The sequence below is a fragment of the Arvicanthis niloticus genome, chromosome 16 (genome assembly GCF_011762505.2).
Source record: "Arvicanthis niloticus isolate mArvNil1 chromosome 16, mArvNil1.pat.X, whole genome shotgun sequence".
NCBI lineage: Eukaryota > Metazoa > Chordata > Mammalia > Rodentia > Muridae > Arvicanthis > Arvicanthis niloticus.
This window is the reverse complement of record NC_047673.1, coordinates 47,855,674-47,877,527: the sequence shown is the minus strand read 5'-3', so window position 1 is coordinate 47,877,527 and position 21,854 is coordinate 47,855,674. Positions and strand designations below refer to the sequence as shown.

The window sequence follows — 21,854 nt, the reverse complement described above, 5'->3', positions numbered from 1 at the left end:
GCGTGGTTCTTGGATTAAGGTGGTCGCATATCCCGGACGAGCCCCCAAATGAAGAGCCCCATACTCGGGAGACCCTTCCTCAAGCCTCCGGATTGCGACCACCCAAAAATCACAAGAAATGCAATCAGCAGAGGTTTATTAGGGGAGGAGCCGGCGGTCAAAAACGACATGCTCTTTAGCTCCAAGAGCAGGGTTTTTGGCCACGTGTGGTGGGTTAAAGGGTCTTTTATAGCATGGGGTGGGGGGAGGAAGGCATTTTCTCGCGCTTACACATGATTGTTTTCTCGCGCTTACACATGATTGTACACATGATGTTTTACAAATTTTGAACATAGCACTGGGAAGACCAAGGGAGGGGTAACCAAGAACAGTGGAACATTTCAGAGAATCTAGCCCAAATGATCTAGAGTCACTTTTTCCGGCTATAGGGCTATGGCCCCACCTAGGTGATAACATCTTTATCTGTAGTCAGGAATGCCTTCCTGCCTTGGGTGAGGCTTGGGGAATGTAATCCAGCAAGTGTCCTTCACCTGGAATGTGAAGGCCTGAAATCTTATTTTCAGTTCCGAGTTCTGTAAGGCGGAAAAATCTACACATATTTCATAAAATGGCCTTTATAATTTTCACTCTACAGGATTATAGAGTGAGACTCTGTCTCAAAAAAAAAAAAAAAAAAAGAGTCTCAAATTTGAAACCAATATTTGTTGTCTTGTATAGAGGCCTTTTTTTTTTTTTTTTTCCTTTTCTAATGAATTGTTTTTCAGACCTTTTACTGAACTTTAATGTATGCTGCCCTGGGGACTGACCAGTTGTTTTGGAGGCAGTAGAAGCCTCCTAAAGCGAAAATTTTAAGTGACAAAAAGCCAGTATTTTAAGCAAAGTCATTCAAATATACTGCTAAATTTCTAGAAAATATATCTAGTTTGGTTTTTACATTTTATATTTAAACAATGATAAATGTATTTTCCTACATTTTTGTCCACACATATTATCATGTTAGATCCAATAAGGTTTGCTACAAAGAAAAGCTCACAAATTAGTGACAGCTGAATTCAAAGTTAAAGAATATTTCATTTAGGACTTCAACAATTATGTCCAAAGAACTTGCATTACGTTTGAAACGTGATCCAATCTGTGTTTCTTAACAACAACGACAACCTTAAAATCCTTCCTACCAGATGAAGTCTCATAATTATCTCAGCTATCAGTAATTTCAGACATCATAAATCTTAGGCTTGTGGTTAAAAATGGGGGCATCTATCTACTCTTCCTCTGATGCCCACTGGGGGCTCATGCAAATGCCCTGACTCAGACCTGTTCCTCTGTTCTACAGTTGGCTTCCTTTTTCCAACTTCCTTCAGGCTCCATTCCCTCTGGAATCTCTGAGGTTGGGAATCACTGGAGAAGCAGCTGCTGGTTTCTTTTAGCAGAAAAGCAAGATTTTTCTTACATCATGAGTATTCTTGACAAAAGGAGTCTCAGGATGATCACACAGACTTACAGAAAATGCACAACACGTTTGTTGAAATTATAAGTAGCTACAGACAACAGACCTCCTAAAGTACCTCATAATCTCATCAGTTAAAAAGAAACATGCATGAAGCATTCACTTAACTGTTTTTTAATGTCAGAGTTTTCTTTTTTGCTTAAAACTTTAAAATCCTCTCTCAAGATTTCTGCAGAACCTGGAACATTTTTGTACCTAGAGTGGTTTTTGCAACTAGGTTAAACAATGTAGCCTCTATTTCTCCAACTTAGTTTCATGCCACTGATGTAAAATTTAATGAAAACAGACAGCCCCAGGAGTCTCCAGTGAGGCCCGGAGGGAAAAACAGAATCACCCAGTTGGTGGTGGAGCAAGATGTGATGCTGATGCGGTTACAGCTTCAGGAAGAAAAATGCTTTCAAGAGACGAAATTGCACTGGGATGCAACCTCAGGGCTGTAGTGTACTGGGAAATGCTTACTGTGGCTATAATGGAGACAGGAGGAGAGTCCATTGGAATAGCAAGCATGAGTCCCCTTCTCCCTGGAAAGAGAGACTAAGGTGTCCTCCGTATGTTGTCACTGAATTTATACCTACAGGTTACTAGTGCTATTGAAAATGGTGAGAAATAATTTAGGAAATGGGCATCAAGAAAGAAGTGTGCCAAGGGGAAGTGGCTTGTTCTAGGACTCTATGGAATAGGTGGAGGAATGATAACGTGAGTGTGGAGATGCACTCGGAATAGAGGCCAAAAGGGAAACGTAACGGCAACCTTTTTAGTCTTCCAGGGAAACAGACTCACAGTGCAGAGAATCATGTTTTAGATTCCAGTGGGAAGCATGTGCTCTGTCAGAAAATCCTAGTCACTTGACAAACCGGAGTCGGTGAGATGATTAATTGTTCTGTGACAGGCCCCAGGTTACTGCCCTAATCTTCCAAAGTTGTTTTTACAGCTACATGCATCTGATCGGTTGATAATGTCAGTAATAACGGTATCGACACTGGCTATAATAACACTGACTGTCATTACTAGGGATGTGCATTGCTCTACCCCTATTGTGTTTCATAGGAGCAAATTACGTTCATAGAGAAGCTTTCAGATAGGGGAACTGATTTCAAAGGGATTAGTTAGGCAACTTGGCCACGATCATACATTTTCAAGTGGTGGAACTCAATCTGGAAATAAAGGCAAACAACTCACCTCCGTAACGAGAAGAATGAAGAGTATCTTAGGGCTTTCTTGCTGTGAAGAGACAAAATGACTACAGCAACTCTTATAAAGGAAAACACTTAACTGGGGCTGGCTTGCAGTTTCAAAGGTTTAGTCCATCGCCATCATGATAGAAAGCATGGCAACCTGCAGGCAGACACGGTGCTGGAGGAGCTAAGAATTCTACATTTTGATCTGCAGATGCCCACACTGGGCATAGCTTGAGCATATGGGATCTCAAAGCCTTGCCTCCACAGGGATATACTTCCTCTACCAAGGCCACGCCCACTCCAAGGCCACACCTCCTAATAGCTTCACTGTCTACTGGCCAAGCTTTCAGATGTTTACATGAGTCTATGGAAGCCATACCTATTCAAACCACTATAGTGAGTGATTGAAGAATACAAAAATAATATGAGCTCCGTGGTTCAGAGCACTGGGTACTCCAGCACCCACAGGGCAGCTCACGACTGACAGTAAACACCAGTCTCAGAAAATCAGATACCCTGTTCTGACCTTGGGACAGCAGGCACACACGTGCTACACAGACATACATGCAGCCAAAATACTCTCACACACACAAAAATAAATAAAATAAATACTACAAAAGATAATATTCTTTGCCGATCTGTAGCTCCTCATTTGAATATGAATGAACCACGCAGGCGGTCGGTCCCTGAATCACAGAGCCATCCCTTTCTCTTTCTTCCTGGAGCCTCCCCAGGCGATTTTCTCTTACTACTTGGCTTGAAATGATTTCTTAGATAAATTCAATTGCATTTTCTACAAGTCAGACAAGGAAAATTGCCAGAATGTCAGCTCTTACTAAATGACTGTAATTCGAGGACTGAAATTGTAGAGCCAGGCACTTGGTATTTATTTGCTGACAGGAATGCTGTTATACTGTCACTAAAGGAAATCCTGCTGTTGGTCACTTTGCTTGCCTCAAGGTCCTTTTATTGAATACCACCATAAATTCTCAGCTTTCTTTCCTGTAACACGTGGGATTAAAAGATGATTTTTTTTTACAGTCTCTTCTGTTCCCACTTTATATGAGTTTCTGATATTTAATATGTTGAAATTTGGTTTTTTTTTTTTGTTTGTTTGGTTTTTTTTTGTTTGTTTGTTTGTTTGTTTACTTGTCTTGCTTTTGTTTTTTGAGGCAGGGTTTCTCTATGTAGCAGTTCTCTTGTAGAGACCAGACTGTTCTTCAACTCAGAGATCCACCTACCTCTGCCTCCTAAGTGCTTGCACCACAATGCCTGGCTCAATACCTTTATTTTTTTTTTTTAATTTAAAGATGTAGTTACTTTGTTTTTTTATGTGTATGAGTCTTTTGTCTGCACATATTTATGTGCATCACATGTATACAGAGCCCTCAGAGGTCAGTTATGGTTGGCTGTGAACCGCAATGAGGGAGCTAGGAAATGAATGTGGGTCTCATGCAAGAGCAACAAGTGCTCTTAAGCACTGAGACATTTCTTTAACCCCCCTTTTCATTCTAGTATAGTTTTCTGCTTATGGAACCCATCTGCATCACATGGTAAGCAGCATCAGTACCCAAAGGAGAACAGCACTCCAAAGGCTTTTGGGAAACAGGTAGTGGGAAATTTTAAATGAAGCCAACTGCCACTACTTTATGTCAATCAATCATCTTACTAAAGGACACCAGTGGCTGGAAAGAAATCTCAGTGTAGCCCTGTCTCTGACTAGTAAGAAGATTCCTTCAGACACAACTCCTCCATGCTTTAATTTGTGGGCTGTTCCAACCTGACCAGCTTGCTTACCCAGAGGGTACTTTATACCATCAAGAAATGTTTTGCTGCCCCTCAAAGCCCAAATTTCATGTAGAGGTAGACTTAGAGCTTAGACTCCAGAACAGGCATCTTCTGCCGTGAGATGCTCTCCGCTGTGAGATGCTCTCCGCCGTGAGGTACTCTCCGCTGTGAGGTGCTCTCCGCCGTGAGGTGCTCTCTGCCATGAGGTGCTCTCCGCCGTGAGGTGCTCTCCGCTGTGAGGTGCTCTCCGCCGTGAGGTGCTCTCCGCCGTGAGGTGCTCTTCTCCACACCCGGTGGCATAGATCCCAAGCTTCACTGCCAGTTGAGCATAAACACCTGACCAATGAACACATCAGCTGATCTTGGAAGTGGCAACCAGGGCCATTGCAGAGGCCTATATGGCGGACAGGGAAGCTTTGTTCCTGGACCACGACTGAAGAATCTGACTTTTTCTGTAAATTATCAGTTATGTTTTAGAGCTTGATCTCTCCTAACAGCAGGATTAGGATCTGTCCTAGTTAGAGTTTTATACTGCTGTGAACAGATACCATAACCAAGGCAACTCTTGTAAGGACATTTATTTGGGGCTGGCTTATAGATTCAGAGGTTCAGTCCATTATCTTCAAGGTGGGAGCATGACAGCATCTAGGCAGGCATGATGCAGGAAGAGCTGGGAGTTCTACATCTTCATCTGAAGGCTGCTAGCAGAAGACTGGCTTCCAGGCAGTTAGGATCAGGGTCTTAAACCCACACCCACAAGTAACACACCTACTCCAACAGGGCCACACCTCCTAACAGTGCCACTCTCTGGGCCAAGCATATTCCAGCCATCACAGGATCCCAGACTTCTAAGATACTACAACATAACCTTCATGTACCCAAACACCCCAGTGTTCACTGCCTGAAGCCAAGTGGTAGCCACCAGGTCTTGTTTTCGTCTTATTTCCTCTTTTCTTTTCTACGCTGCCTTGTGACTTCTACCTGTTAGAATGTGTTCGCTCACCTTACTTTATGTCTTAGTTACCTTTCTGCTACTGTAATAAAGCACTGTGACCAAGCCAACTTGTAAAAGAAAAGATTCATTTGGGCTCCTGGTTTTAGAGTATTAGAGTCCATGATGGCTCAGCAAAGGCAAGATGACAGGAGCAGCTGAGAGCTGACATCTTGATATGAAAATAGGGGAGAGAGAGAGAGAGAGAGAGAGAGAGAGAGAGAGAGAGAGAGTCAGAGACAGAGAAACACAGAGAGAGAGAGAGACAAAGGGATACATAGAGATATATAGAGAGATGGGGGGGAGCACATTGGGAATGGGATGAGTCTTTTAGACACCTCAAACTTTATTCATAGTGACACAGCTGTTCCAACCAGGCCACATCTCCTAATCCTTCCCAAACAGTTCTATCAAGCCAGGACCAGGCATTAAAATATACATTTCTGTGGGGACCACTCTCATTCAAATCACACACTTTGTTAAGACACTATACCGCACTGCACACATTTTGACTGTGACTGTAAAAACCAAGAACTTAAGCTTGAACTGTACCACAACCCAAAGCTATTTCCACAGTGTGGTCATGATGTTTCTGTGGCCTGCCTCCTTCGCATCAATGTATTCTCAGGGTTTGCCCTAAAACAAAACAAAACGAAACACAAAGCAAAAACCCATTAACATCTGCCTGTACATTTGTAGCAGATGTGTAGCTTGGTCTTCCTGTGAGTCCCCTAAATATTGGAGTGGAGGTTGTTTCTGACTCTGTTGCCTGCCATTGGATTCCCTTCCTCAAAGTGGACTACCTAGTTGGGCCTCGGTGGGAGAGGATGCGTTTAGGCTTACTTCAACTGGATGTTCCAGGGTGGGGTAGTGCCCAAGAGGGACTTCCCCTTCTCTGAGGAGAAGGAGACAGGGTAATGGAGGGAGGGATTTGTCAGGGTGGGACTGGTAGGAGAGGAGGGACGGGGCCATAATGGGGATGTAAAGTGAATAAATAACTACAATTTTTAAAATAATTAAAAAAAAATCTTTAACATCTATTTGGAGCCTAGGGAGATCACCATCTTTGGCTTCTGTCTTAGTTACTATACTGTTGCTGTAAGAAGACACCATGGCAAAAAACAACTTATAAAATAAAAGCATTTAACTGTGTCTTCCTTAGAATTTCAGAGGGTGAGTCCATACACATTACCATGGGGGAGCATAGTAGGGAAATCTCAAAGTCCAGTCTAGAGACAAACCTCCTCCAACAGGGCCATGGCTTCTAATGTTCCTAAACAGCCCACCAACTCGGGATCAAACATTCCAACATATGAGCCCATGGGGACCACTTACATTCACACCACCATGGCCTCTATTCAGATAAGAGCGTCTAAGCCTGAAAATGTTCATCCCCAGAGTCTGCCTCTTAGTAGAAAGATGGGTTAGCTAAGCAATACTTGGTATCCCCTTCTAAGCTGCCTCTCAGAACTGTGACAGACTAAGCTCTATTCATCGTCTGCTTTTTGTTCCTTCTGTGGTTGAGGCTATACACGTCATCGGTGGTGGGGAGGAAGGCAGAGGCAGGAGAGACAAGTGAGGGACGGCCCGGGGTGGGGGGTGTCGGTCAGTGTGTGTGGCCACACTTGTAAGTGACTTCTCATCCAAGCCCAGGCCCCATCCTTTTCTGTAGGAAGAAATATAAGAAGAGCAAGGGCAGCTAGAACAGGTTAGAGAGGTTGAGCAGGAAGCGGCACAGCATCCCATAATTGCAGGGAGATCTTGCTCCGGGGAGATAGATAATGTGCTGATGTAGAATTGTGCAACCTCTGGTGAGCAGCTGGATCAGCCTGACTCTAGGAGAGGGAAGGGGATAGGGTTAGTGGGACTGAAGCGTTAAGAGTCCCTATCTCCACTAAGAGCCCAAAAGCCCCGCTAGAGTTTTCTGTTATGACGGTACTAATAGTGCCACATGGACTACATGCCCCCACTAGGTGCTTCAAGGTGGTAATAAAAGACTTCTCAGAGACTGTCATGGCCATAAATCACAGGACACTTGATGTAACACCCCTTTCCCCACTAATTCTAAAGCAGACTCTCTCTCTCTCTCTCTGTCTGTCTCTGTCTCTGTCTCTCTCTCTCTGTCTCTCTCTCTCTCTCTCTCTCTCTCTCTGTCTCTCTTCTCTCTGTCTGTCTCTCATCTCCCTCTCCCTCTTCTTCTCCCCCCTACGTGTGTGTGTGTGTGTGTGTGTGTGTGGTGATGGTGGTGGTAGTGGCGGGGATGGCAGGGGTGTGGGCTCTTCCACCTACCTTGACTCCTTTGTTCTCTTTATTCTGTACACCACTGTCCTCAGGAACTCCTTTCTGTCCCTGGGGATTTGGTCCACGTAAATTTCCTTTGCCTGAAATGGAGGCAAAGCCTCCAGCCCTCTGGACTTGGACAGCCTGAGAAGGCATTTAGAGCCATGGTTAGCAGCCAGGCCTCAAGGCTGACCTCTGACCCCACCACAGAAGTATTTCATTTTTGGCACATGGGGTGAGGGATGTGTATGCACATTAGAGGACAGCAGGCTGCTCAGGAGCCTTTGCTCCAGCAGGAATTGAGAAAAGCTGGTACGGTCTAGGCATGCTACAAAGTTATTTATCCCTTATTGAATTTTTTGTGAGTTAAGACAAAAAGAAACAGCCTGACCTAGATAAAGGCCTCTATTAGAAAACATTAATTAATGACATTTTAAATCAAGGATTACAGGCGTTCCTATGAGAGGCAGAAGCTAGCCAGGGGCATGCTGTTTCTTCCCAGTGTCCTGGCATTAACTAACCCCAATTCTACCAGAGAGATATGAGGAAAAATAATTGCCACAACTCTCAGTGAAGTTGCCTGCCTGAGACACCTAAGAGGATCAACAGGGACGAAGTCAGAATATTATATAAGCTGTCCCAATACTGAGCATGTTCCTGTAAAGATTTTTGTTCTTCCTGAATTGGCCCATAGATTTAGTGTAATTAAAAAAAAAAATAAGTTAATCAAAATGAAAATAAAGATGTTTACCATAGTATAAATCTACACAATCCCCCAAAGGGCTGGGTGTTAACAGATGGGTACCTAGTATGATGTCACTGGGGAAGGACGAACCTGGACACAGCAAGGCTGAGTTTGGAAGAAGCTAGGTCATTAGCTCCAAGCCCAAGGAGGGGAGTTTACAACCTTTTCTTTCCTGTGCTTTCTGGCTGTCATGCACCGAGCAGGCCCCTGCCACACACTCCTGCTATGATGTTAGCAAAGGTACGGGTTCCTACCAACAATAGACTGAATGCACAAATCAAAATAACGTTCCCTTCTTTGTGCTGATTGATTTTGGATATTTGTCACCAGCATGGCATGAATGGCTGTCTAAGACAACACAATATATATCCATGTGTGGTCTTTATGTAGAATAGGTTTTTATGTAAGTTGGACAATGTATTTTCACATTTATTCATCAAGTGGGTTAACATGGTTCACTTTATATGGCTTTTTGAGTGTAGCAATTAAATAAAAAAAAAAAAAATAAACAGGTCATTTAATAGATCTGACTAGAACCAAGTACGGCCTTTTAAAATAGAAGGATAAGCAAAGTTACCATAAGTATTTTATGGAACAAGAGAATTTTAACTATAAGGCAATTTAGTCCTATTTCCATTTAATGTTTTTTTGAAATATGAACAGACTGGTGGTCTGCCAAGATCATTTCCTTTACATTGCAAAAAGGAAATTGATATGTATTAAGTTAGCTGCAGAATTGCTCTCTCACTAGTAAAACATATTAACGATTATATATATGTGTTCTTTATCCCGGTCCTGAAATAAGTAAATATTACATTAAAATCCAAATCCAAATATTTGCACATTGAAATAATAAATTCAAAAGACTCACACTATGTCTATAAGTATGTTCGTTCGGGGACATGAGGGGACAATGGAAACCCTTTTCCTAGGTGGTTCACCTCTAATGCTGGGAGTGTATTCCATTCAGTACGATCCAATTAAAACATAACTTGCTGCTCAGAAAGGTTGTGGGTGCGGGTGTGTATTAGAGAGTCAACTATGCTCCCTAAAATCCAAAACATGCTAACACTCCTTCAAAAAAAGAAAGAAAGAAAGAAAGAAAGAAAGAAAGAAAACCTACACCCCTTTTTGTTGTTTTCTTTCTTTTTTTGTCACATCCATCTACTTCTTTATCTTTTTTATTTATTTTATATATATATATATTATTTTTTTTTATTTACATCCCAAAGGTTGCCTCCTTTCAGTCAGTCCTTCCTTGAAGAGTTCTTCCCCCTCCCCCCTCCTCTTTTCCTCTGAGAGGGTGCTTCCCCTGCCTGGGATCCCCCTTCCCTGGGGCATCAAGTCTCTACACGGTTAGGTGCATCCTCTCTCATTGAGGCCAGACAAGGCAGTCCTCTGCTACATATGTGCGGGGAGCCTTGGATCAGCTCAGACCATGTATCCTCTTTGGTTGGTGGCTTAGTCTCTGGGAGCTCCCAGGGACCCAGGTTAGTTGATACTGTTGTTATTCCTATGGGCTCACCCTCCCTTTCAGCTCCTTCAGACCTTCTCCTAACTCTTCCATAGAGGTCCCCAACCCTAGTTCAATCCTTGGCTGTGAGTATCTGCATCTGTCTTAATCAGCTGCTGGCAGAGCCTCTCAGAGCACAGTCATACTAGGCTCCTATCATGCGTGTCCTTTTGGGTCTGGGTTACCTCATTCAGGGTGATATTTTCTACTTCCACCCATTTGCCTGCAAAATTCATGATGTCCTTGTTTTTAATAGCCAAATAGTATTCCATTGTGTAAATGAATCACATTTTCTGTGTCCATTCTTCAGCTGAGGGACATCTGGTTTTGTTTTTTTTTGTTTTTTTTTTTTTTTTTTTTTTTTTTTTGTTTTTGTTTTTTTTTTTTTCCCCCGAGACAGGATTTCTCTGTATAGCCCTGACTGTCCCTGGCCTTGAACTCAGAAATCTGCCTGCCTCTGCCTCCTGAGTGCTGGGATTAAAGGCGTGTGCCACCACTGCCCATCGACATCTGGGTTCTTAAGACAGGGTTTCATGTAGCCTAAGCTGGGCTAGAATTCTCATAGTAGCTGGGAATAGCCTTGAACTTCTGATCCTCTTGCCACCAAGTCCTGACTGTATACACCACCATTCCTGGATTAGACAACAAAAACAACAACAACAACAACAACAACAACAACAACAACAACAACCCCACTCACCTTTCTATAACACCTTCTACTGAATATCAGGCTTGTTTTCACCTTCAACAGTTCTGGGCTCCTTTTTAGTGGTTAGAGGAACAGTTTAACAAAAATTTGTCTGAGGTTGTGGTCAGTTTCCAGAACGTTCACTACGTGTTCTCACTGTGTTGTGTTGTGGCCTAGTAGGGCTCAAGTATAAACATCTTAGCAGCAGAAAGCCCGACAAGCATTACGTGGTTTATTTTGTGTCTTCATTAAATTTGTGCCTGGGGCTTATGGTTTAAGTTACTTTAATATGAAAACATCAGAAAAGAAGGCCAGGTGTCAGTGAGGGGGCGGGGCTTAAGAATGCATTCACACTGGTTCAATGTATTTCCGTCGCCATGGAAACTAGGGCTTTTAAGTGACAATTAAAAAAAAAAAAACAAGTCTAAAAGCAGTTCAGTCAGCACAGGTAATTTTTCCCTTATCTAAAAATTTCTGAGTGATTTCTCCATTGATAACCTGCCTTACTCTCATAAGAGATCTAGTTTTCCAGGAAGCCTAGAAGGTGTTGATAGACAGGAGCTTGAAAAGTATAGTGCACCCTTTTAATATACAAAATTATAAGGGGGAACTCTTCCACTATCTCATTGTACATTAGCTCCTTCATATGTGCTGAGGAAGAGGAGGACAAATGCCCAGATACTCCAGATACTCCAGATACTCCAAATACTCCAGATACTCCAATATGATACAATCTATCTTTTGTTCTTTTTCTTCCTTTCTCTCCTTTGTTCCTACCATACTTCATTAGTGCTGTGCTTTGGATCCCATACCAGACTTAGATAATTCTCAAATAGGAAGAAATCAGATATTTTAAGAGCATATTAATTATGCCATTATAGGGTGACTAGAAACACACATCTCTGGGTAAAAAATAATGTAATGCCACTTTACATTGTTTTTCCCAGTATCATCTGGACGGACCAAGGTAGCCTTCCTGAGGACCCAGGAGCTTCCAGTGGAAAGGGGGTAAAGACAGTTTCCTTTCCAGTTGAGCTCCTATAGAGCTGTAACTTTCAGCAGACTGGAGACAGTCATGACTTGAGATGCCCCAAGGAGAAAGAGGGAGGCAGGCTTGATGCCAAGACCTTGAGGTTTGAGAGGACAGCTTGTTCTAGGTACGGTGTGTGGCTGTGGTTTGAAACCCAGTTATACCTAGCCACCATGGCAAAGCAGTCATGTTTGGGGAACAGTAGATAATTGTGTGCACCCAATAAGCTGCCATGCTGGGCTTCCATGTGCTCAGAGCCACTGCTTCTGAACACGGCTCTGCAGCAGCCAAAATGGCCTCATAGCAGGGCCCTGGCTTCTGTCAGAACCAACTTATAACAGTGTCACTGTGTAGACATCATGAAAACTAGAGTCTGTGGGCTGAGGACTGTTGATCAGCAGGAGTTGGCTGGATCCAGTCCCCAGCACCACAAAACCCAAACCAAATCCAAGAACAAACTTCTACTGGACCAATTGGTTCTTCTCATAGGGAACATTGAAGCAACATTGTTGCTTCAGAACAAGTAAGTTTCCAGAATTTCTGGTCAACTTCAAGAATGAAGAATCTAAAAAAATAAAATAAAATAAAATAATAAAATAGGAAGGAAGGAAGGAGGAAAAGGGAAAGAAAAAGGAAAAGAAAAAGACATTGAATTACCTCCACTGTCAAGGGGGAAAGATTCAGGCATGTTCATTGTGAAAATGGAGAGAGATTGCTCAAAGTTTGATCCATGTTATGTTTAGTAAGCTAGTTCAATGTGAAACTCCAAGAGTTTTTTTTCGGATTGAGTTGAGTACAAAGTGTGTGTGTGTGTGTGTGTGTGTGTGTGTGTGTTACTGGGGGTTGAACCTCGTGTTTTGTACATGCTAAACCTGTGTTCTACCAATGAATTGCACCACTAGGCATAAAAAGCTCTCCTTCATTTTGCCTTTAAACTGAATATCTCAAAAGACTGAATTCCAAGGGACATTTGGCAAATACTTTTTAAAAGGTAGATATTTAGGGGATCTGTAAATATTTGTGGGATGAAGTTCTGTCTGGCTTATCACTGTTTTTGCAAAGTTTCTAAAAACCTGACAACCAAGAGTAAATTTCCCTAGGATTGCGTACAGCAGTGGTTCTCAACCTTCCTAATGCTGGAACCCTTTAATACAGTTCCTTATGTTATGGTGACCCCCCCCCCAACTATAAAATTATTTTTATTGCTGCTTCATAACTATAATTTTGTTACTGATATGAATTGTAATGTAAATATCCGATATGCCACCCCGTGAAAGGGTCACTTAGCACCCCCCACAGGGGGATTGAGAAACACTGGTTTAAAGGCCTAGGAGTGCCGGTTTGTTTTCAGGAGCATAACTGTTTTCCCAGTGATTATACCCCTGAAGAAAAAAAACCTCTCTCTTCCCCAGTAGTCATTTACCGAGTATCAACCTTAAGATGCAGTGGATTCATAAGCATCTCCCTGGTTCATGACAGGCTGTTTATGGATCTGGCCTTGTGTGGCTAATTGGACTGATTAAGGATCTTTTGCTGAGTTTGGTAGACCCATCCTCAGAAGCAAATGGTAAGTACAAATTTCATTTGTAAATTGAGTGAAATCCATAATTCCCCAAATTGATCAGCCCGGGATGGGTTTCAAGATTCTCACACCCCACCAAATAAAGCACCCTTCCTCCTAACCCCCGGTCCCACATTGCCAGATCTGAAGATGATGTGTAGTGTAATTGGCAACCTTTATGACTGCATACATTTTATAAATAAGTACAACAAATTTCTATGAAGCCAATCAACCAATACAAATTTTAAATAATTTATCTGTAATATTTAACCAAACTAAACTATGTAGCAGAGTTGCTTATGAATTTGATTATATTTCCACCCGTCTTAGAAAGCAAAATGTTCATTAAGTCATCTTAATATCTTCTAAGTCACTGCTGAATTTTTGGAATTACTGGTGTGATCTTATGCGTGACAAGTTTCCGTTAGCTAGAAAGCTTAAGAACAGGCTTTTGTTCCTGGGGTGCTGCTGCTGTCAGGATGGCTGGGTATCAGAAGCAGCCTGTTGGTAATGGCGTCAGAGCTGGAAGACTTAAAATCCTCACCAAAGATCGTGATCTGCACCCAGGGCTCCTCTAATTCAGGAGTTTTCTTTTGGGTCCTAATCAAGTGCTTCATCTGTATCTTTCTGTGCCTCCAGTAGATCTGTACAGATGCTCAAAGGGCTGAAATCTTAGGAAAGTCACCCACAGCTTAGATTTATGCTCTGGCACTCAGGACACTGTAAACTCCTATGGACATGCACACAGTTTCCTTGGGGTTGACTCCATCAGTTGCATTTCAGAAAAGAAGGCCTGGCATCACAAGGAAACCACTTTTACTTGCTCCATTTCCTGGAGCCTACAACTGGCAAAATGCCCAGGACAAGATGTATCCAATTCAAGCCCAGAACAGCCTTGTTAGGAGAAGCAGATGGCCCACCTAAGGTGAAAAAATTACTTTCTTGTGGGGAAACGGCGGGGAGTTTGCTCACATCTTCTCTTGGAAGGTGGGAATGTTGGGAGGCAAAATAAATAAAACACGTAACAAATGCATCCAATTGCAACCCACAGATGAACAGAATAATTGTTGCAGAACAAGGCTATGGGGGGCAACCTCCCGCCTCCTGGCAGGCTGGGGGCATTTGTCACATATGTTTTAAAGCTCCAAGATCTTGAAGACCATCCGTCAGAACAGCTAGCAGAGCCAAGATGCAACTGAAGAGACCATGAGCAGTGCTGCTTCTGTGGAAGTGGGGCTAGCATGCAGGGAAGAGTGGGCAGGGAAGAGCAGGAGTTAGACACCTGTACCTGCTCAGGAGAGAAAAAACTGGGTAGTGGAGGCTGATTTGCATTTTTCTCCCCAGGCCCCGTTTATGTAGTGCTGTATGTTGATCCCCAGAGTTTCAGGTGCATCAAGCAAGCTCTCTGCTCAGTTCGCTGCCCCCTTAGCCTGGCAGCAAGAATTTCTTGTTGGGTTTCTAACTGATATTTTTCAGATTAGAGAGAAACTTCTGAGATTTAGTGTCTAGGTCACCCCGAAGCACATTTCTTCAGAAGGCTATTCAGCCACAGAGGAAACACATCTCAGGACTATCTAGTTCTTTTGCTCTGAATCTCTGTTCATAAGAGTTATCCTGACTGGGCTGGAGAGATGACTCAGAAATTAAGAACACTTCCAGAGGTCCTGAGTTCAATTCCCAGCAACCACATGGTGGCTCACAACCATCTGTAATGGGATCCGATGCCCTCTTGTCTGTCTGAAGACAGCTACAGTGAACTCATATAAATAAAATAACATCTTTTGAAATATTCTTATTTATGAATTTAGACTCTTGCTGATAGGTAGGCTATATTTTTGCTTAAGAAAACAAGTTTGGAGGTCACTAGATAGTTTCTTGCATATATGTTACAGATGAATAAACCTAAAATTTCAATGTTTTGGTCAATTAATAATTAATCAATAATTAATTAATGATTATGTATTTATCTGTGCATGTGTCTCAGTTCAAATATGGATGTCACAGGACAACTTGTGGTATTCAGTTCTCTTCTTTCATCATATGGGTCCTGGAGACTCAATTCAGGTCACCAGGCCTGCCAGCAAGTGTTTTGATCCACTGAGATATCTTGCCAGAGTAAATAAATAAATAAATAAATAAATAAATAAATAAATAAATAAAATTACATCTTGTTTAATCCAGTAGTTTCTTCAGGGTTGCTGGTATAGGTTAGACCATAAACCTAATCACCTAGTAAAGAAGATAATATCATCACCAACAATGTCTTAGTTAGGGTTTTACTGCTGTGAACAGATACCATGACCAAGGCAACTCTTATAAGGACAACATTTAACTGGGGCTGGGTTACAGGTTCAGAGGTTCAGTCTATTATCATCAAGGCAGGGACATGGCAGCATCCAGGCAGGCATGGTGCTGGAGGAGCTAAGAGTTCTACATCTTCATCTGAAGGCTGCTAGCAGAATATTGACTTTCAGGCAGCTAGGATGAGGGTCATAAAGTCCACACCCATGGTGACACGCCTACTCCAACAGGGCCACACCTTCTAATAGTGCTACTCCCTATACTGAGCATAAACAAACTATCGCAAACACTGACCTTTTTTTATTTTTCATCTTGCTATTCCATGAATCTTCACCTCAGGATCCTCAGACCTTCTTCTCTGTTTCTCGTTACTTTTTTTTTTTTTTTTAAACATTTTATATCAAACTATTTTTTATTGGATATTTTATTTACATTTCAGATGTTATCCCCTTACCCCATTTCTCCTCCCCACCCCCACCCAGGAACCCCCCATTCCATCTCCCCTCCTCCTCGTTACTCTTTTTAGATACAACACACACAACCATCCCAGAAAGGTGTCCTCCTACTGGATTCTTTAAAAACAGCAGAAAATCATCCTGAATTATCTTTGTGACTCAGCGTGGTGCCTCATCTCCCTGGACCTTCAGAAGCAGTTACATTTTGTAGACTGTGATCATACAGTCATGCAAAACAACAACCCTATAGCTTTCTGCAGGGGTCATTCATTGTCCTGTAGACCTCGAGGGGGTGAACTGTGGGTAGCCTACATAATTATGCATGTGGCATCCCTAAACAAGAAAGGCGAGGGGAAGGGCCATGCTACTGGTGACAGTGCCTACCAAGAGCCCCTCATTGCCTTGATCATGGAAGTCAGAAAGGGAATCATTCGGATTATATGAAGTGTGGAGAGCTCACAGCCATGAGAGAGGAACTGCTGTGATACCCATCTCTTTGCCAGTTGTGTTTGCTACAGTTGTGGGTGAGTGTTCTGTATGCCTGTCTTTCAGCCATCAGAGAGCATGTGCTCGGGTGGCTGGCTATGGTGTTCCATCCCTGAGCCTTTTAAAGCCAGAAGAGCAACCAACCCCTCAAGTCTTCTCACTTGGTTGTCATATTCCTTGGGAGTAAACGGTGACATTGTAATACTGTCGATATTACACATTTGTTCATTATAGCCCGTCATTCTGTTGGCTTCTTTGCTGCTTAGGGTTTTTGTTTGTTTGTTTGTTGTTTTGTTTTTTGTTTCTGTCAACAAGTGTGGGTCATCCGGAAAGAAGGAATATCATTGAGAAATAGTTTTTATAAGACTGGTCAGGGCTGGAGAGATGGCTCAGGGGTTAAGAGCGCTGACTGCGCTTCCAGAGGTCCTGAGTTCAAATCCCAGCAACCACATGGTGGCTCCCAACCATCTGTAATGAGATCTGATGCCCCCTTCTGGTGTGTCTGAAGACAGCTACAGTATACTTATATATAATAAATAAATAATTAAAAAAAAAAAAAGACTGGTCAATAGGCAAGTCCACCGGATATTTTCTTAATTAGTGATTGGTATGGGTAGGAGCCGCCCACTATGGGCAATGCCTCAGGACCACAGAGCAGTCGGTCCTGAGTTGTATGAGAAAGCAAACTCACTGTGCCAAGGAAAGCAAGCTGGTAAGCAGCATTCCTCCATGGTCTCTGCTTCAGTTCCGGACTCCAGCTTCCTGCACCCGGGTCCCACAATGAAGAAAACATGGAAGCCTGAGGTCAAATAAACCCTTTCCTCCCCAGGTTGCTTTTAGTCATGGTGTTTATCACAGCAATATGAAAGCAAACAGGACAGTGACCAACATATTTTGACTATCTGCAGAAATGAATGGAAGAAACAGGGGCCCAATTCTAGTCTTGCATCCCAGACATTGTCCTGCATCCCTTGGAAGGAGTGGATGATCTCTCTTCAGATGCAAAACAGACACATGAGAATCATGTGTTAGCGATCCTTCTAATCCAGCCGGTCTCAACCTATGGGTCACGACCCCCTTGGAGCGGGGGGTGGGGGTGCACATATTAGATATTCTGCATATCAGATGTTTACAGCACAATTCGTGTGTTAACATCCCCCTTCCCTAAATTAGAGGCATGAGAAAGGTACTCATTGTGACGATAAATATCTTCTCTTCATAACTCCCTTCATAAACAAAGTAGAACTGCCCTCTGCAACTGAGATTTATGGAAGTGAAATGGTAAGACGTTTATTGCTCGTGGGGCTGCTGGGGATTAACTTGCTGTGGCGCAAGGTTCCAGCTGGGTAGAGATGGAGCAACCAGAACAGGAACCCATTGTGTAACTGCTTCTTCTCCTTTCTCTCTTGTGTTCCTGACTTGGTCTGTGCTTCAGCTGAGCAGATTCCCTTTTCTAAGGTCATACCACAAGAGCTCACAGTTCGTTACAAAGCACGGTCACAGATCACCAAGGACATTGCCTTTGAGACCTAGATGGAGGATTCACACAAAAGCATCCGACTAGCCTTTTCTTTAAGATCTAGAGAAGTTTAAAGAGAACTTTAAAGTTTGAAGAGAAGGATGTGGAATTCTTTTCTTTTTTTTTTTTTTTTTAAAGATCTTTTGTTGTTGTGTGTATGTGTATGCACGTCTCTGTGTGTGAGTGCAGACATGCGTGTGCCACGGCGCATGCCGGAGGTCAGAGGACAACCTCAGGTGTCATTTCCCACCTACCTTGGTTGAGAACAGCAAGGTTCTTGATGGTCACTGTGCATGTATGGCTAACTGGCCTCAGCTCATTCTTCTGACTCCACCTCCCATCTCACCGTGAAAATGTTATTACAAGGTTGAGCTTGTCTTAGTTACTTTTTCTATGGCTGTGAAAAGGCACCATGACCAAGGCAACTCTTAAGAAAGACAATGACTTGCTTACTGTCTCAGAAGTTTAGTTCATGATCATCACGGCAGACAGACATGGTGCTGGGGAAGTAGTTGAGAATTGTACTTTATATCTTGACTTGTGCCAGGTGGTGGTGGCGCACGTATCCCAGCACTTGGGAGGCAGAGGCAGGTGGATTTCTGAGTTCGAGGCCAGCCTGGTCTACAGAGTGAGTTCCAGGACAGCCAGGACTACACAGAGAAACCCTGTCTCGAAAAACCAAAAAAAAAAAAAAAAAAAAAAAAAAAAAAAAAAAAAAAAAAAATTCTATGTCTTGACTTGCAGTCCCACTCCCACCCTCACACACTTCCTTCAACAAGATCACACCTCCTAATTCTTCCAATCCAGCCGGTCTCAACGTATGGGTCATGACCCCCTTGGAGGGGGGTCATATATTAGATATTCTGCATATCAGATATTTACATTGCAATTCATAACAGTAGCAAAAATATAGTTATGAAGTAGCAATACAATGATTTTATGGTTGGGCAACTGTATTAAAAGGTCACAGCATTAGGAAGGTTGAGAATCACTGTTCTAATCCCCTCAAACAGTTCCACTCCCTGGTGACCAAGCATTCATGAGCCAAGCATTCATTCAAGTATGAGCCTATGGGGGGCCCATTCTTATTCAAATTATCAAAGCTGCAGTGTCTGGCTTTTCGTGGGTTCTGTGGATCTGAACTCATGTCCTTGCATTTGTCCACGCATACCCACTGAGTCATTTCACCGGCAGGTCCCTTCTGATGACATCTTTAAAAAAGAAAAGATTTATTTATCTATTTTATTTATGAGAACACTGTAGCTGTCTTCAGACACACCAGAAGAGGGCATCAGCTCCCATTACAGATGGTCGTGAGCCACCATATGGTTGCTGGGAATTGAACTCAAGACCTCTGGAAGAACAGCCGGTGCTCTTAATAGCAGAGCCATCTGGCCAGCCCCCTGATGACATGTTATTGATGATCCAGCTCCTCTGCCTTTACTTCTCATTCGGAGTTTGTAATGTCTTATTTCTCCTATGATGCGGGTAGGACAGAGGTTGGGGAATTTGGTTACTCCCTGGAGGTAATAGAGAACACTAAGAGCCAGTGCTCCTTCCATACCGTGGCCCAGGCACACAAGAAGGCTGCCATAAATAAAATACCACCAACAAACTGGTGCTCCAGAAACGTTTTCTTGCGAGCATTCAGCTCAACTGAGCCCGCGGGTCACAGCTGACCTACATTGAACAAGCACATTCACGAAAGATGAGTAAGGAAACATTTGTCTCTCAGGCCATGGTGACGGTGCTGAGAGTCACAGTTAGTCATTTGGGTCACTCCTAGGTTCTCCACAGCAGCTGAGCGCCTAGAAGACTTTTTTTTTTTTTTTTTTTTTTTTAGATTCCTATTTGAGCGCCAGAGGGTAGTCAGTGAGCCAAACAGGCAGGTGAATGCTTGGTGTCTTCTCAGTGAGAGTGGGACGTGCAGAAACAGCAGCAGACACACTGCCACCCAAACTCTCTGTGTTTTGTTCATGGGCCGAGTTACCCAGTAGAATATTTCATGAGTTCTATCATTCGAGGCTTTCTTATTCAAAAGTGTGCTAAATCTCTGTCTCTCTCTCTGTATCGCTCTCTCCCTCCATCCCTGCATCTCTCTCTCTGTATCGCTCTCTCCCTCCGCCCCTTATGTGTCCCTGGCTGGCCTTCTTTTTCTCTTCCTCTCTCCTCTCTTTTTGTCTTTCTCTGTTCCTCTCCCTTCTCTGTATCTACTCTCTCCTCCAGATCCCAAATAAACAACAACACTTTTCTCCTCCTCCTCCTCCCCCCTCCTCCTCCTCCTCCTCCTCCTCCTCCTCCTCCTCCTCCTCCTCCTCCTTCTCCTCCTCCTCCTCCTCCTTCTCCTCCTCCTTCCTTCTCCTCCTCCCCTCCTCCTTCTTTTTTATTTTTGTTTTATTTAATAATTTTATTTATTTATTTACTTTCCAAATGTTGCTCCCCTTCCCCCCCAGTTCTTCATCCCTCACCCTTCCCTTTGCCTCTGAGAGGGTGCTCCCCCAGCCAACAATTCGCCCCCCCCCCATCTGCCGTTTTTGGAGTATTGGAGCATCAAGTCTCTTTATAACACACACACACACACACACACACACACACACACACACACACACACACACACACACACCCCCCTAAACTAAAGCTCTCCATCTGCTTACCATCGTCATCCTCTTTCGTAGTGTGTGAGGATTCTGAGTTATCAGCCGAGCTTCCTGAATGAGTATCGCCTTGCCAGCCGCCCTTGCTCCCACGCACAGCAGGTGGATATATCCTCCCTTGGACAGCTCTCGCACCTTTGGCTCACAAGGAAAGCAATCTCCAAGTTTCAAAGACAAACTTTAGAAATTCCGGTCCGTCACCAGGCTTCTTGGACCCTCTCTTTTGCTGCAAGGTCATAAAGACTCACGTTCTCGCTTTGGTTTTTGCTGTTGTTTGTTTTTTACTTTATTTTTAATTTTTTTTATTACACTCGGTAGTTCTTTATAACGGAACAGGAAGTGAAAATAACCTTGGAATTCTAGTCTTAAGTTGTTGTCGAGCGCCACCTGCTGTTTATACTAAAAAGCAACTCTAGAGGCAGGAACTATGCTTGTGATACATTTTTTTTTTATGTGAAAATCTTTATTGGATATTTTATTTACATTTCAGATGCCATCCCCTTTCCCTATTTCCCCTCCCTAGAAAACCCCTATCCCATCCCCACTTTTTCTTTTATACTATTTTTTTTAAATATTAATCAAAGGCTTTATAAGTTTGGTAATGCTCAATATCAATCAGAAGTGTAACCCAATACCCAACCTAGATATATCAACTATCTTTGAGTGGCGGGAACACGAAAACATCCACCTCCATGTCCCCCCTCTTGTCACCTAGCTCCTCCTCTCCTTACTCCTCCCACCTTAGCTCTTCCTACATATCACCCTTCCAGTGGTGGCACACGCCTTTAATCCCAGCACTTAGAAGGCAGAGGCAGGCGGATTTCTGAGTTCGAGGCCAGCCTGGTCTACAGAGTGAGTTCCAGGACAGCCCGGGCTACACAGAGAAACCCTGTCTCTAAAAACCAAAATAATAATAATAATAATAATAATAATAATAATAATAATAATAAAATAAAACTTTTCTCTTAGAATAAAATTAGAGCATAACTATACCAATTTGTGTCAGTAAGATACAAGATAGACCCAATACCCAGTCCATCATTTTGTTGACTAAACAGAAACTCTGTCGTCCCTCCTAACTAAAAGACTTAATTCTGAACCTTATGCCTGTGATACTTAAAATACTGTATTTTACCAAGGGAAAGAACTGCGGCAATC

The 21,854-nt window shown here is 42.9% G+C and overlaps 1 protein-coding gene across 6 annotated transcripts in view; it reads right to left on the bottom strand.

Moving 5' to 3' along the window:
• The window catches only part of Scrg1 (stimulator of chondrogenesis 1), a 52,596-nt gene extending 31,568 nt beyond the window's left edge, over positions 1-21,028 (bottom strand). The window contains exon 1 of one of the 6 annotated variants that reach the window (XM_076914167.1): positions 20,697-21,028. Coding sequence is in view for 1 of the 6 variants with exons in the window: in XM_076914164.1 (XP_076770279.1) it covers positions 20,697-20,705 (9 nt within the window). In the remaining 5 variants the exon portion in view is untranslated. Of the gene's footprint in view, positions 1-2,686; positions 2,929-7,753; positions 7,880-20,696 lie in introns of those variants that run through there. The other 5 variants (XM_076914164.1, XM_034520656.2, XM_076914166.1 and 2 more) reach the window with 5 other exon arrangements.
• Between the last annotated feature and the right edge of the window lie 826 nt (positions 21,029-21,854).